Here is a 15872-nt window from a genome sequence, read left to right on the forward strand (position 1 = left end):
GGGGGGGGGGGCTTGTCGATTACGAAGGATAATACACGACGTGTACCTTTATATATGTATATGTATCACGTTTTCAGCCTGAAAATGGAATGTGAAAAATTGGCCAGCGAGAAAATCGAAATTCAAAGGCATTACGTAATGGTGAGTGAGCGTGAAGGTCCCGGCCAATTAATTATCTACATGTATAGCATGAACGACCGCTGTTATACGCAATGCTTAAAAAATGCCGTACTGACCGTTGTGTGCTGTATACAATTGTCGTTGTTTCATTTATGTATTATATTATTCATCGGCTTTATTTAAGTCATAAACAACCCTGGCACTTAACTGCACATACCGATTTTTTTTGTTTATTTTAACCCTAGGGTAGCCAATATACATGTTTTTTTTTTTTTTTCGTCATTTATAGTTTTATTTATAGTTCATTTGAATTATAATTTAATTAAACTTTAACCGGCGTGTATATAAATACGAGTATGCCTGCTGGTTGCTGTTTGCGTTTTGGTTCTCACTTGTGTTTATTAACAAAAAACAAATAACACTCTGCCGCCGACATCATCACTACAATTGCGATTTCGCCAGCCAAATACTTGTTTTATTATTATTGTACCAATAGCGCATTACGTTATTAATAGGAATAATTTAATAATGCATTACAGTAGCAATGGGAAACTTAAATAGTATGTGTGTGCCATTTTTTTTTTTTTTTTTTGAGTATATTTTTGTAAAAACGTTTCGGATTTTGTTTATATTTACTTACAATGGAAGTTATTTTAATTACTTCACATACTATACACATACATACATGCAAATATAACTGTTCTAAAGGTACTAGGGCAAACAATAGATTAATACTAATTTTTAATTCGAGCGTTTAAATAAATTCAAACAATTTTTTATTTGATTTTTATTTGTCAATAAAATGTTAAAATTTTGTTATTTACTTATGCAGGATTGTCTACGATTTTTTGTCAAATTTAATAATTTTGATTTACTAAATATTTTGCGATACTTTATGTTAAAAGTAATATTATAATTATTTTTATGGAAATTTACATACTTCATTCCACCAATAGTTCCAATTTCTTTTGTCCTTTCTTTTTAATATGTTTGATACCGTAAAAAAAATTTTTTTTTAATTCCATGGGTATTTTACTAAGGAATATTAATAAGATATGATTTACCCAATCTTTATCTTAAAATCGTCATTAAAAAATTGATATCTAGATTTTCTTCAATAAAGTAAAAAAATATTGTTTCTTTTGATATTTACATTGTGCCAAGTATAAAAATAATTTTAAAAAAGTAACGCAAAATATTCAATAGATTAAAAGTAATTTGATTTTTCAAAACGACGTAGAACACTCTGTGTAATACTATTTTTATTTTTATTATAATTTTTTTTTTTTATATATATATATATACTAACATTGCTTGTTTATTTTTTGGGTTTGTTTTTGTTTGTCCCTCGCCATCAAAATATTACATTATATAATACAGTACCAAAATGGAAGTCGAAAAAATCGTCCAAGAAAAAACCGAAATGCAAAGGCATTACGTAATGGTGAGTAGGAGGCAGACGCTTGTAGTGTTCACCTTTATTTTTATTTAAACCTCATATTTTGCTTATCATATCATATATCGACATGGACGCATGCGTACAACACACTGTAAAGCCAAAGGTGCTTTTCGTTGAGCTTTAGCACTATCCGTGTGTTTTTTGTATGCTTTAATAAAAACTAATACAATAGAATAATAATATGTAGCGTGTTAATTTTACATGTTTTGCTTTAACTTAGAGTAGCGACGAATGTGTTCATAAAAAGAGTGCAGAAGTTAATTTTTTTCTCAAATCCCGTTACTCTCTTGAGTATACACGATGATATATTTTTTTGAAAGGTGTCGACACAAACCAAAAAATATTTATTTTTACTTAAAAGAAAAAAGTTTAATTCCCAATCGCTAAACAAAAAAATACTTATATTTGATCAATTGCGTTGTCAATAGAAGAACGTTTAAACCAAGGTGATTTTCATTTGTGTGTTTTGTACTCCTGGCGTTGTTTGCTTCACCAGACATTTCAGCTGTCATTGTTTTTACATTATTAATTCAGCCGCATATTTTTGACATCTTAAAACGTTTAATGCAAATAAAAGTTATTGCAAAAATTATCTCAGCGCTCTTTTTATGCTACTTATTACAAAAGTTATATGATGTTGAACATTTTCTAGACAGAGTCTTAAAAAAATATATCATTAATGTGAACGATTTTAAAGTGCTTCAGTACCACAAAAAAAAAAAAAAAAAAATTATTAAATCTTAATCGTTCTATAAAAAATAAATAATCCTTTAACATAATAGTAGCAGTACTGAAAGTAATTTTTTGCCATGGGTTTAACGTTGTTATTCAATAACGACACCATTAAAAGACTTGTTAAGACTTTGTGTAGAACAAATTTACAAGCTATTAAAGAGCTCTTAATCATTTTTATTTGATTTATTCAATTTGTACATTTTTTACAGTACTACGAGATGTCTTATGGCCTCAACGTGGAAATGCACAAACAGGCGAGCGATTTAAATTATGTTAAAAAAAATAAATAAGGAACGTGTACATAGTTGTTTTTTATTACTCCACCATAATGACGTGGTAACGTCACAAATCTCTTAAAACGTTTTGCCGTTAGCCTATTACCCTATTCGTACATGCCCGTGCCTTTTGTTGTTTGTATGTATACCCGCGCTGAGTTCCTGTGGATTTTTTTCCTTTATGTTGTTGTCGTATTCAAATCCCTTTACTGTAGTGCAAATTTCTGGCAAAAGGGGGTCGTTAAAACCGCCATTCGACCGAATTAATATTTCGTTTTGTATTGCCACCAAATACACTGGTACAATGCGGCGAGGGTGCGCCCAGACTACGGGTCGCCTAGGGAGAGAGAGTGTAAGAGAGAAGAATTACTCTCTCAATCCTCGCAGTTTGGCGTCGGTTTTAAATTCATTTCGGAGGAGTAATCGCCCGGACAGTTTTCCACCCCAGTGTCCGCTTTGCTTTATTATTATTATCATCATTCAACACAACGTAATCTTTGCCACCCTTCTGGATTCTTTTTACTCTCGCTCTTTATAACGAGCCTGCGATTAACTTCACTTTTATTGTAAGTGTATACGAGGGACCGAGCAGTCAGTCTAGTAGACCCTATAATCCCTCCATTTTTACGCCGAATTCAAAGGGACGTCGCCGAAGACTGGCGGTGAGCGGAGAGGAATTGGGTTTGAGTGATTTTTCAACGTGTGTGTGACACGGAGTATATAAAGTGTCGAGTAATTGATGGCAAACGCAAAGTTTAGAGTGTGAACGTACCCGTTGTTATTTATTCAATTATACGGTACGCAGATTTATGTCATCGTCGCACGCAATGAGACAGCGACCGTCTTGTGTACACGGTGCACTTTTGTGAAATACATTCATAGTTGACCTATTTAATGTGCAATATACTCGGCTACCGTCGGATAAGTTCAAGGAACCGAGAGTAAAGATAAATAAAAAAGAAAAAACCCTGGAGACCGCGATGAGATAAAGAAGAGGTGTATAAAAAGGCTATGCGTACGAGTAAGCCCCAGAGAGAACTGGACGAGTTTATTTATGTGTGTGTGTGTGTGTGTAAGCATTCGCGAAACAAACGCGGCCAGGCTCTTTGGCTATTAAAACCCTGGGAGTTCGCACATATTACAAGGGTCGTTTGCTAGCGAACTCTCTCTCTCTCTCTCTCTCTCTGGAGAACGGGAGGAAAGTGACGGCGGCCCCACTTGTGTCGAGTGGCAAAGCCCGAAGGAAAACATTATATCCCGCGAAACACTCGAGCCTTGACGGGTTTTCCGCTATCTACCGCCGTCCTCTGGCTGGTTGGGTAGGGATGGATGCGAGGAAAGAAAAGGGGGGCGATAACGCGCACTGAGATCTTTCCGTTGGCAACCCTCGACCGACAACCCCTCTTGTAAACGATTGCGACGGTATCGAAGGGTGGCATTTTCCTATGTATGAAAAGTACTATAAATAGAAAAAAACGGTTCTTAAGCCAACTGCAATTATTTCTCATCGTTAAACGGGCTCAGCAGCTGTGTATTTTAAAACCGTGTACACGTTCTAAATGTGCTGATTGGAATTTTCTAAAATGATTTTATAATAATTACCATGTGGTTTGTTATTTACAGACGGAGATAGCCAAGCGTCTAAACGCCATTATCGCCCAGATAATGCCTTTCCTCTCGCAGGAGGTGAGTGTTTATTTATTATTGTAATCTTACAGTTTTTAAAGTGACCGCTTTGGTCGACGTAACGTTGTATAATAACTTTGTTACTCTTATAACACGGTGTACTTATTGTTACAGCATCAACAGCAAGTAGCTACTGCGGTCGAGAGAGCGAAACAAGTGACCATGACTGAACTCAACGCCATTATCGGGGTAAGAATAATAATTTGGATTGCATTGATCATTTCAGTCGGTTCTTATAACCTCTGGGTCTATTAAACACTGTGAATATCATTAAATGTACAGAGAAATCTCCTTGGCGGTGCTACGTTTGTAATTTAGAGGATGCTGAACGCGTATTTTCCTATAGGGTGTGATTAAACCGACCACGATACAATTCAGTGATTACGTTTGTGTGTCTTTTGTGTGCGAGATGACTTTTACGTGCAAAAACTGTTGTTATTTTCATCATAAATATATTAACCCTGTAGAAATCTTTGCAAGGGAAAACAGTAAAAGTTTTCTCTCTAAAAGAAAAGCGTCTTTTAGAGACAATTATTGATACAGCTGTATTTGCAAAAGGCAAATAATTTTCTTTTTCGCTAAGTGGTATAACAGTTTTGTTGCGTTGAGTTTACACACTAAGTGAGTTACATTTTGAAACGAGAGAATGAAAAAAAAAAAAAAAGGAAATACTTTATCAAGTACAATATACACAGGGAAAAGACTTTTTTTTTAGTGCTTCCAAAACGAAAGTAGGCGCGGCATCCTCTTAAAGTATTGCAGACGTTTTTTTGTTCACGGGCACATCGTCTTAACGTTAGTATGTTCTTAGTTTAGCGGCCAGACGAATACTCGTGTTTAAATATCGGGCAACCGTCGCAATTTAAAAAGATACCGCGTAGAAGTTGGGTTTTCCTCTCCCTTTTTCTATCACAGCTTACAGGGAAGAAAATACGGAAATCGTGAGTGCTTCGGCTTGCAGTCCGGTCACGTTTGTGTCGGAAGTTCGTCGTATAGTCGTGTTGTATATAAAGCAACGCGCGTTGAATATTGTATGAGGCTTCAATTCCTGTAGTGTACTGGGTACACTCGGCACGTGGGGAATTGGATAGATACACCTTGGCGTGAACCGTACCCGAGACGGTTGTGATGAGTTGGGGAGTAGGTAGGGATCATAGCGTATAACGAGCTTGAACGATATTGTCTTTTTGTCGCCCCCCCCCTCCTGCATTCGAAGTTTGTGCCGTACAAATAACATGTGTAACAATAAATAAATATATATGTCGGCGACCCGAGGTTGCGTTTATAATCCTCGAGCAGTGTATCTGTTCTGTTTTGCCGTTCACGTTAGCGGCTTGATTTGTTCCGGTTTACGCGCACACTGGTAATTAATTTTTTTGAGTTAAAAAAACAAACTAATTGTAAAAAATAAAATCGTGTCCAGGCCGAATGCACACATTTCACGATCCGCCGCCGACGCTGCCGTATATCATTACAACGAATTCCAACGTTTAGCGTTTAGTCACGGTCTACCCACCCCCCTCAGCAGTATGTCGTCTCGGATCGCCTACAAGGATAATAATTATCATCGTGTTTACTCTACCGGTAGCATGTTAAAGTGTATACACTCACATAAATACACAACAATAAAATAATGCGCACGGCGTTAGGAGACAGTCGACGCCGCCATCTCGGCTTCTGTAACGATCAACACTATATCGTTCTCCCGGCGGTCGTTTCGAACAATATTTTAATGACTGCGCAGGGATTCGGTACACGTACATACACTCTCGGCACCGGTGACGATGCGGGGGAGACGGCCTGGGGTGGGCTGAAAGCTTGTGCTAATTGCGCTCGAATCTCCTGCAAGCGGTTTTTCGGCTTACCCACTCGGTTAGGCGGTAATTATTATCCGTCTTTACGGCAGCCCTTTTCTTATTGCCGCAGCTGACAGCTCACCTCCCCGCCCCCTAAACACCGCCGCCAGATGCCTCCGGTTGTACTCCGTGAATGATTAACGACGAGCTGAAAAAAACAATTATTATGCATGCGTGATTTACCGCGTTACAATAATATCTCAGACGAGCACTTGTGTTTGTTAGTTAACAGCAAGAACCCGCAGAGCAAATAAGTTATTATTTTTGGGCAAATTTTTGTTTGTTTTGACGAGAAAAAAACCATTTGCTCATTGTTTACTCGAATGGTATGTGTTTTTTGTGCTGCTATTATTAGTACTGCGATAATATTGCTAGGACAATTTGTGGTCCCTTTTATTCTTCCTTTTTTTAAACTGTTCTAATTAAATGCAATAAATTCAGCCAATACGTTCTACAAACGTGTAGAAATATGAAATGACGTGGGAATATACGTTGTGTGCCTAGTTAAATACGTACTACTTCTGTCTAAGATATTTTTTATTTTAATTTTGAAACGCACGTAAGAGGTTAAACAAATTGTTAATTTAAACGCTATTTGCGTTTAATTTGTTCAATAAAACGCTGTATTCTATCGCAAACGATTTACGCGTTGTGTTACAATTCCAAAAAGGTCGAAATGGTTTGACACAATCTCCTATCTATGAATCTTTTTTGCTATGTTTAATATTGTTTTGAATTTTTATCGTAATGTACACACGGCTCGGTCGTTAACTTTACATTCCGTAGTGTCGAACGGAGAGGAGAAGCTCTCGACGAGAACTTTTGACCCCTTTTATTAAAAATGAGGGTTTTTTCAGTCGAGTGTTTTGAAAAAGAAAAACACAAATTATCGTGCCAACAACACGGTGGTGGAGGCTTATGGCCCGGCGATTCCATTGTTAGTACTTGGTTTAATCAGAATATTTTTTTTCTCGGTCGGCCGCCTGTCCAATGCGCACCGGAAAAAAACGTTTTCGGCTTGGCACTTGAAAAAACCCTCTGCGACGATAATGCCACTCGAACGGGGTTATTTTTTTTCATGTCGTGTTGTGCGTGCAGCTCGAGTATGTTTGAACAAAGCGGTTTGTTTGCGGGCCGTTGAATGCTAATACGGGTGTGGTGTTTATCTATTGAATGTTATCTAAAGGGAACCGGCCGCGGAACAAAAGTATTGTGAACGTATCGTGAAAAACACGCCGTGCGACTGTGTAATGGCGCACTATTAAAAAAGTCCAATAACGACGTATCTTGTTGACCCTCGAAGGATAATGGCGGGGTTTTTGCGATGGAGGAATGGGCGGGGGCCGAAGTGTACAATTAATAATAACTACCGAGTTTCGTGTCAATATTTGACTTTTGTTACCCTTGCTTGGAAAACTGAACTACATGTACAACGCGAAGCCCGTGAACAATACGTAATTAATAATGATAATAATAATGATAATGTGCCTACATGTATTTCAATGTTATGCGTCCGTAGTCGACACGAGCGCGGGTGTATAAGGGTTGTTGTGTATTTAATTATGTAATAGTATAGTAAAAGTAGTTGTAACGGTGGAGAGGGCGTGTGAACTCGTGTAATAACGAACACAATAATAAATAGGCGGTTTAAACAACGTTTATTATAATATGGTTTTTTTTGTTATTTTTTTTTTTAGCAACAACGACCAGATCTGCCCAGGTTATTGGTAAGCGAAATATATAATATTTATTAAGTATACATTTTTATTCTATTATAATGACCCAAAGTACACTCCGCGACAAAAAACTCCATTACAATATCGTTAATTCTCACATATAGAATTCGTTATTTTTTAGCGGCTTTCTTTACACAACCGACATCCTACGTTAAATAATTTGCCATCGTGTAGCGAAAATAAAAAACTGTGTATTCCATTAATATTTTTACTAATTACAGCAACAAATGCACGCTCAACAGTTGCCGCACGCTGCCCACGCGCCACCGATTCCGATGATGCCTCATCCGGGTCTACCTGGACCACCAGTAACTGCTGCTGCTAGCCTTTTGGGCTTGGCTGGTGCTGCCGGAGGAGCCGGTCATCCGTTGTCCATGTTGGGCGCCAAACCGACTGATTTGCACAGGGGCGCTGACGTCGACAAGCCATCTTCGGCTATTGGTAAGTTATAAATAATTAAAATTAAAATAAGTGTTCAACGTGACAATGATAAAATAAAAAACTGGGTAGATGATAAATCAAAGCGGAATGCGATATAAAATAATGTAAATTATTGTTTTAAATCGATTGGATTCGGTAATTTTATTTACGGATAGATTTTACACGACGAATTGAGGCCTTTTTTGCCGTTCGATAGTTTTTTATATCAATCACGTAAGTTCCTGCTATAAAATTTCGCGGTTAATTTGATTACATTAGAAAAATCATTTAAAACTCAAACTATTCAATTATCAAGTGATAGTATCGGTTTAGACGATAGATTATAGAGTCGACTATGTTGTAGGATCTAAAAATGTTCTGGATCACTCCGTTATTTTGTTGTTTGTATCTCATCGAAGGCGGTTAACGTTTATAATTAGATTTCATTTTTTTTTTTTACTCATACTACGACGACGCCTGACCGTGTGGTCTTCCAAACACTCATTTGTATTAATCCGCTTAAAAAAAAAAAAATAATCTAGTACAAAATTATTATCCCTCCCGCGTTTTCAACGAGCGTCGGCGTGAAGTGCACTAATAATGTGTACCCGCGTTAATGTGCACTCAACCTCTAGAGACTGATATGACAACTTTAGCGCGTACAAGGGTCGCGTCCGTCAAAGGAAGTGCCTTTGCTGTTGCTGTCGTTGCCGTTTCGAAGGGTGTTGTGCGCTCAAGTAGACCGTAAATGCTCGTGTAGTGGAAAAAAGGGGGCTTTAATCATTTATTCGCGTGTATATATATATATATAGAAGAAAGCCGTACTTGTACAACCCCACGGCAGCCTTGTCCGCTCGTTGCCGTATTATTATTTTATACACAACAACACGTTGTCGCGTTCCACTCGAAATAAAGTTACTCGGCGATTCTTTGTGCGCGATTACATTGGGGGGAGGGTCGGCGCACCCTTTGAGTGTCCCTTTTTTCCGGATCACTCGGTTCGTTTAATATTAATGCTGCCGTCGACAATCGTGGAAGATGGGGGTTGGGGAGGGGTTACTGAATACTGACCGTGTAACGCACGTTGCGCTTTATTGATAATAATGCTGCACATTATGTGACGTATAATTTGTCCGCAGCAGCATTCGGGTCAAGGGTACGCGAAAAAGCGTATTCGTTTGTACGCGTCTACTTTGACTCGCGTGTTGCGGTCGATCTGTTGACCGAAATTCCCGGTTTGATACGATTTACTGTTACGCATTGTTGTTTTACGCTGGCCGGTCCGAATACTGTTGTAATTTTCTTTCGATATTTTTTTTTATCGCCACAAAAACACATGGTTATTGTTTCGATATTGTACTTTTTTTGACGCCGCCGCCGCCTTTTCCGATTACAATTCAACAGTCCCTTCACACGTACGTTTGCACGCACGCGGCGTTAATCGTTAATACCATTGTTTGTGTATTAGTTACATAATTATATACCGCAAAACTGTGTTTGTATAAACAAAACGATTAGGTACGCCGAGTGTATTGATGTTAATGTGTTTTTATTTTTTTAGGACTGAGCGCTGCCGAAGAAAGACACGTGAGTACATACAAGTTTGCCTACGCTTTGATGTGTGTGTTGTTTCCGGACAGACGTTTACTTAAAAGCATCGTCGTCGTATCAGCACAAAGGGATAAATCTTTTTGGGCGGCAAACCATGACAAACATTTACTCTCCCCGTCGTGTGTGTAAATATACCGTGCGTGTGTACCGTATGCCACCGAACAATGGGGTTGAAATTAAATTAATGCACCCAGGACAGTACTTAATGAAGGGACGCCTTGTTATAGTAGTTGAACCAACCCCCGCGCCTGCAAGATCCGTCAAACAAACAGTAGTAGCCCTGGTGTATGGGACGCCTATACGACCTTTTACCGCCGCCGCCGCCGTCTACCCTCCGGTGTACGTGCGCATCTGAATACGTATGTATTATGTGTACGCCCCGTGCGTGTAATAACGAACCTCATCCATATGTATATGTCATCTGGTCGTCGCTTTACTCCCCACGAATTTAAATGCGTGTCAAATTCGATAGGGATCGCTGCCGCCACCCCGTTTTTGCTTGTACCCTATTCATTGTATTATCTTTCCTTTCTCCGGCAAACAACTCCCCCCATCGCGTTTTATAGTACGTTTCCCTTCCGTCGTGATTTTCAACAGTGTTATTAATTCCTCGTGTGCGCGATCCATCGTAACCGGTGACCGCTCTTTATTTTCTTTTTCGCCCTCGGGCTTAGCAACGCGCAATAGACACCACAGCGCATACGAACGACCCTCGTGTGCATTTGTCGAGAACGCGGCGGCGGCGGTCACAATTGTGTACCCCGCGAGGGATGTGTAATAATAACAACACCGCGGCGATGGTAATCTAATACGGTCGGATCGACGAATAATGTGTGGTGGTGGTGGTGGTGGTGGTTTCCAATTACTTCCTAACCAGAGACCCGGCACAGCTTACGAATACGCCCACAATTGTCGTGGAAAGCCAAATGAATATAAATGGCTGTCGTATATTTATAGATGAAATCACGTCGAAATAATGATGTGTGGCGGTAGAGGTTTCCCGCGTGTTTCGTACGCTCTGTTAAAGTCACGGGCTGTCATCTACGATTTTTTTGCATATTGAAAAAGCTAGTCGGAGAGATGTAAAAAAAAAAAAAAAGAAAAGAAAGCTCGTAAGATAGGAAATCTACGATAATCGGGTATTAGTACTTTTTTCCACTAGAGGTATTTCTTTACTTTCCAACAATCCGTCTTAGGAACCCCTCGCTTGTGTAACCGATCCATTCTCCCCCGTGAGCGCTGCGAAGAAAGTAGAAAAATCGAGGTTGTGTCTTTTTATTTTTCTCTTCTTCCCCGGCATTATAGCCGAACGTTCACCGGTGCGTGTAGTGGTGTAGTAGCAGCGATGGCAGAAAACGGGGAAGGATATAAACTCGTTTAAGGGAGCAACGATAAAATAGGGAAGAAGAGATCGATCCCCTCGCCCTACGTCAAGGGAGTATGCGGTTACGTTATTTTCCGGTCCGTTTCATCACCAGTCTCGGTTGGCCCTTCTCGGGGAATAAACCAGCTGTATACTATACGTGCGCGGGCGTGTATATGTACATAGCAAAAAAAAAAAAAGAAGATAGTTGTGTTGTTCATAGGGTAGTGGCTGCGGCGGGTCTTCGTACCGCCGTAGTGTGTGCGTGAGAAAGGAAATCGACGAATGGCCGGCGCGGAGGATAAATCAAACAATAACACGAAACAAGACTGTCAGGGAACTGATTACAACGACGTCGACAAAGTCATAAAAATAGTAAAAAAAAAAAAGTTCTCTGTAAGATTCCGTTGACGTTTTATGCGTTGTCTGCAGATCGTGTGCACGCACGTGATTCGTATTGTGTGTTTTATAAAGTAGTGCAAGCAAAATGTAATCTTGGAAATCCTTTGCCGTTAGAAAAATAAATCTGAAAATGAAACACTTATTGATTTCTATTTTGTCGTGGGCTGAACTTTGCTAATACCTTTAGGTGCACCGAACGCTCATCCCCCGAAACTGTTCATCGGCTTACCGTTATAAATCTTCTCGTTTGCTTTATTATTATATACTCGGCTCGTCTAATCTGCGACAATGATTCATGAATGTCTTTCTACGACAAATGAGTTTTATTTCTCGGCAGCTTTTTATCTGTTTTAATGTACTTGTAAAATTCATTATGCGATTCGCTCCATTACGTCTCGTGTTTTTCGTTCCATTACATCCGAGTAAGAAAACGAAAAAAAAAAAATCGTACAATGTAATTTATTTTAAAACACGCTCGCGGTTGTTACACCTTGAATAGTCGATATTTTTTCCTCTGGTTCTTATTTAATATATTTTTTTTTATCGTATTGAATGTTTATCTGTTTTTTCGCACTTCCGATTTATATTCGAGTATATCGTTTCGATGACGACATCAGCTGATAGAATCTCGTTAGATCTTCGATCATATTTGAAATTAGATCGTCTATTAATTTCGCATGATGAGGCTTTTTTGCGCGGGAGCTGATAGATTTGAGACCCTTCGGATGTTTAATTATCAATGTAACAGATTGGATGTTAAGGGCGTGTGTGCGCGTCGCGAAAGGGGGAGATAGTTGTAAGGGAGGGACGGCGTGTGGGCGAAGGGGTGACGTGTGTAATTATTGTAATCGGAACCATTAACGATAGCCGGGCGGTGGTTCGTAGGGTTAATTTCAAACGCGAAGCGGCTAATCTCCGAGGTATTACCGCGAGGGGTTTCTGTTATCCTCTTACCCACAAAAGCACCCTCCGGCCCACCGTTTCTTCGGTAAACAAGAGACGCTGTGGCGGGCAACGATAAATTGAGTTTTCCCGAAACAACCGCAGCCGAATAGTATAACAACAACAACAACAACAACAACAGCAGCAACAGCAGCAGCAGTAGCGATTTGTAGGGAGAGAGCGGCTTACCGCGGGTTTTATTAAAACGTGCCCTCCGACCGCGCGTTTGATTCAATCGAAATTAATACTCATCAAAGACATCATGTGTATGTTTCGACGCTCATTGTATTTGTGACGTGGTGTAAAATGAAATATTGAAAAGTTCAACTGATTTTCATTTTCGAAAACCAGTGAACCACTACACTTCCCCTTTAACTGTAAGTGCAATGCCGTAATAATGAAACCTATGAAGACAATTTTGATTGAATATTGTATAGTATCTCGGAGACGATGTTTTTATATTTAATTGATACATTTTCCATATTAAATGCGACTTTGTTGACATTCGTTATGTTGTCTTCGCGTTTGATTTTTCGTTAGTATAATCAGACGACGGTCCATTAGTGTTGCATTTGCGGTTATTAGAATTTAACCGTAAATCGTTTTATGTTTGTAGATCGCCGGGAGTAATTTTCTTTGAAAATTTATCATATATATATTTTATCCGTGATAATTTTCTGACAGAAAAATGTGCATTTTATTGGCGGCATATTACAGATATTTGTCGTGATAAATAATCGCATCAATAATAGAGGGTCGTATGTTTGTTTTTGCGCGGTCTGCGAAAACAGACGTGTGGTGTTTTTCTGTGGAATATCTTCGTAAAAAAATTACACATACATAAAATAAAAAACGTTTGATGGCCAAATTGAGGTCGGTCGAAAATCGTTCCAGGTTTGTGCCAAACGATACATAAACGGTAATGTTTATTGTGTGGTTTTCGAAACTTTTATATGCGCCATGAAACATGCCGTTTTTATATCCCTCGCGCCATAAAAGTGAACTGTCTCTATTATTATTACTTTCATTGTTATTGTCGTGGCATCGTCGTCCCGGCCTGCGCGGCAACAAAGGAGATAAACGATCCCGTCCAAAACGAACAGCGCCGCCGCCGCCGCCGTCGTCGGCTGCTAGCGTACGTACAGTGTGTGTGTGTGTGTGTGTGTGTGCGCGCGTTAGACTGATGACAACGATTTAGGGGGCGAGAGCGAGATTGTGTTGTAAATAAAAGAAGAAAAGATAGTTATCAAAACACGTTCCGAAAGCGAGGGAGTTTGTAAAGAAGAGACACGGGACGTGATTGGATTTCGGCAGAGCCCCTGTGTCATTATTAATCCCTCGGCGAAATTCCAGTCGGCAAATTCATCACGACGCGGGTGTACTATGAAGCGAACAAATCGAGCTCGGTACTACGCCCTTCCATCCGACCCCTGTTGAGTCGGCGGCGGCGGCGGTAATGGCAAGACCTGAGCCGATTACAAGTTTGCAAATGAACGAATTAAAACCGCCTTTGCCTCCGCTCTTCCGCGGCGTGTACAGTAAATATATGCCGTCCTAGCCGCCGCCGCCGCCGCCGTCGTCTTCGTCGTCTCCTCGCAACCCCCTCAGCGTCGGCGCCGCTACCGCTTTACACACGCCCGATTAGTTGTCGATGAAGTTAAAACCGAGAACCCGCAGCGTCCGCCACTTCCACCCGAAAACTAACCTGCCCCCGTCGGCGCCGTAAAAGCTTTTCCTTCGCCGTCTACTCGCGTAATACCGACTTCGGTTGTTACCACTTTCCCGTCTATCCGTTCCACACTGTCTCCGTCAACGTTCCCAGTCAATTTGTGTCTCGGAAGTTTTAATAAGGCCGCAAAATATACACGACGCGAACACGGCGTTTATTAAAACACCCCCTCGTCTCTGTTACCCTTTGTCGTCTCGTACACACCACATGCTGTTGTACGAAACTACTGTTAATTACCACCCTTTTCTCTGCCGCAGTACTAAAATCATTCTACGCCATCGCCCCTTTGTGAAACACACTTGGAACGCGTGTTGTACAACGCCAAGTATTTTATCCCATCCGAGTTTCCAGTGGAGTGCATTTTTTTTTTTACTAACGTTTATATTTTTCAGCACGTTTTTTTTTTCTCGACCTATGACATTTTATTTAGCAGACCTCAACGCGTTCGTATAATTCATCTTTATGAATAAGTATTATTTTGTTAACGTTTATTGTCAAGCGTGTGTGGTTAACTTTTGTATAAAAGTCAGTTTAATTTTCGTGACCGATATAACTTTTTTAAGTTATTCCATAATCGTCGTTATTGTGATGATTCACTGACTGACTGGCTGGCTGCTTTTATTTTAGTTTTTGAGTATAGTAATTTGTTTTCTATCGAGTTTCTTGAACTTAATTGTATCCATACAGCTGAAAACTTGAAAGTCATTTTATATTTGCGAAAACGACATTTTTGTAACTATTTTCTCTTTGTCTTTCAAATAATTTTCTTTTTGTAACAAAACCTCAACTCAATCATTTTACTGATAGTTTTCTTAGGTTTATTTTGTGAGTTTTCGTTGTTTTTTCGTCTTGTCAGCGTTAAAGGAACCGGTAAAATTCATAGAAATACCATTAGTTAATAATAATAAGCCTTTGGGAATATGTATATATATGAAAAAAGAAAATTAATGAGAGAGATGGCACGATACCGAAGAAATGCAAAGACTCGGAGAAGCTCGTCAATTAAAGAGAAACCATTGGAGCAGGAATGTTTCAATTTCGAAACAACGTTTCCCCTAATTAACCGCGTGTAACCGAGAAATTCGTATCTGAACAGCTCCGAGGCAAAGCAATTAACACCCTCAGAATTGTCTCGCCTCGGGGAATTAACTTTTTCTCCTCTTCCCGTTCTTCCATAGCAAACGAGACCCGGCGGGGTTTATTTTGTTTCACCCTCGTTTTTCTCCTCTCTATTTCAGTATAGTAGTGCCATATATATTATATACGTATTTTACGGCCCTTTGGGGGTAGAATTAACTATCTTGTACTGGCACCAAAAGGGAGAAACACTTTTATTGGGTCCTTAGGGTGTATATGTATGGCAGAAAAACTACCATCATCGCCCTTTCGACTCGGCGGGGGTCCAAATAAAAAACAACCATTGCGCCACATGTTTGTTTCTTCCTATTTTATTACACGTGATTATTTATTTTGTCCCTCGTTTACCCCCGATCGGTCGATCTGGCTGTAATAACATTTTTTTTTTTTTTTTTTTTTAA

At 39.5% G+C, this 15872-nt stretch overlaps 1 protein-coding gene across 1 annotated transcript in view; it reads left to right on the forward strand.

Annotated features, from left to right (window-relative positions):
* Positions 1-15872, forward strand: part of LOC126910355 (transducin-like enhancer protein 3-B) — a 32221-nt gene that overhangs the window by 12714 nt on the left and 3635 nt on the right. The window contains exons 3-9 of the mRNA XM_050692852.1: positions 1501-1564; positions 2524-2568; positions 4213-4275; positions 4390-4464; positions 7829-7858; positions 8089-8308; positions 9849-9874. Coding sequence (XP_050548809.1) covers positions 1501-1564; positions 2524-2568; positions 4213-4275; positions 4390-4464; positions 7829-7858; positions 8089-8308; positions 9849-9874 — 523 coding nt within the window. The remainder of the gene's footprint in view (positions 1-1500; positions 1565-2523; positions 2569-4212; positions 4276-4389; positions 4465-7828; positions 7859-8088; positions 8309-9848; positions 9875-15872) is intronic.

This window comes from Daktulosphaira vitifoliae, unplaced genomic scaffold (genome assembly GCF_025091365.1).
Source record: "Daktulosphaira vitifoliae isolate Bord-2020 unplaced genomic scaffold, ASM2509136v1 Scaffold_1, whole genome shotgun sequence".
Taxonomy (NCBI): domain Eukaryota; kingdom Metazoa; phylum Arthropoda; class Insecta; order Hemiptera; family Phylloxeridae; genus Daktulosphaira; species Daktulosphaira vitifoliae.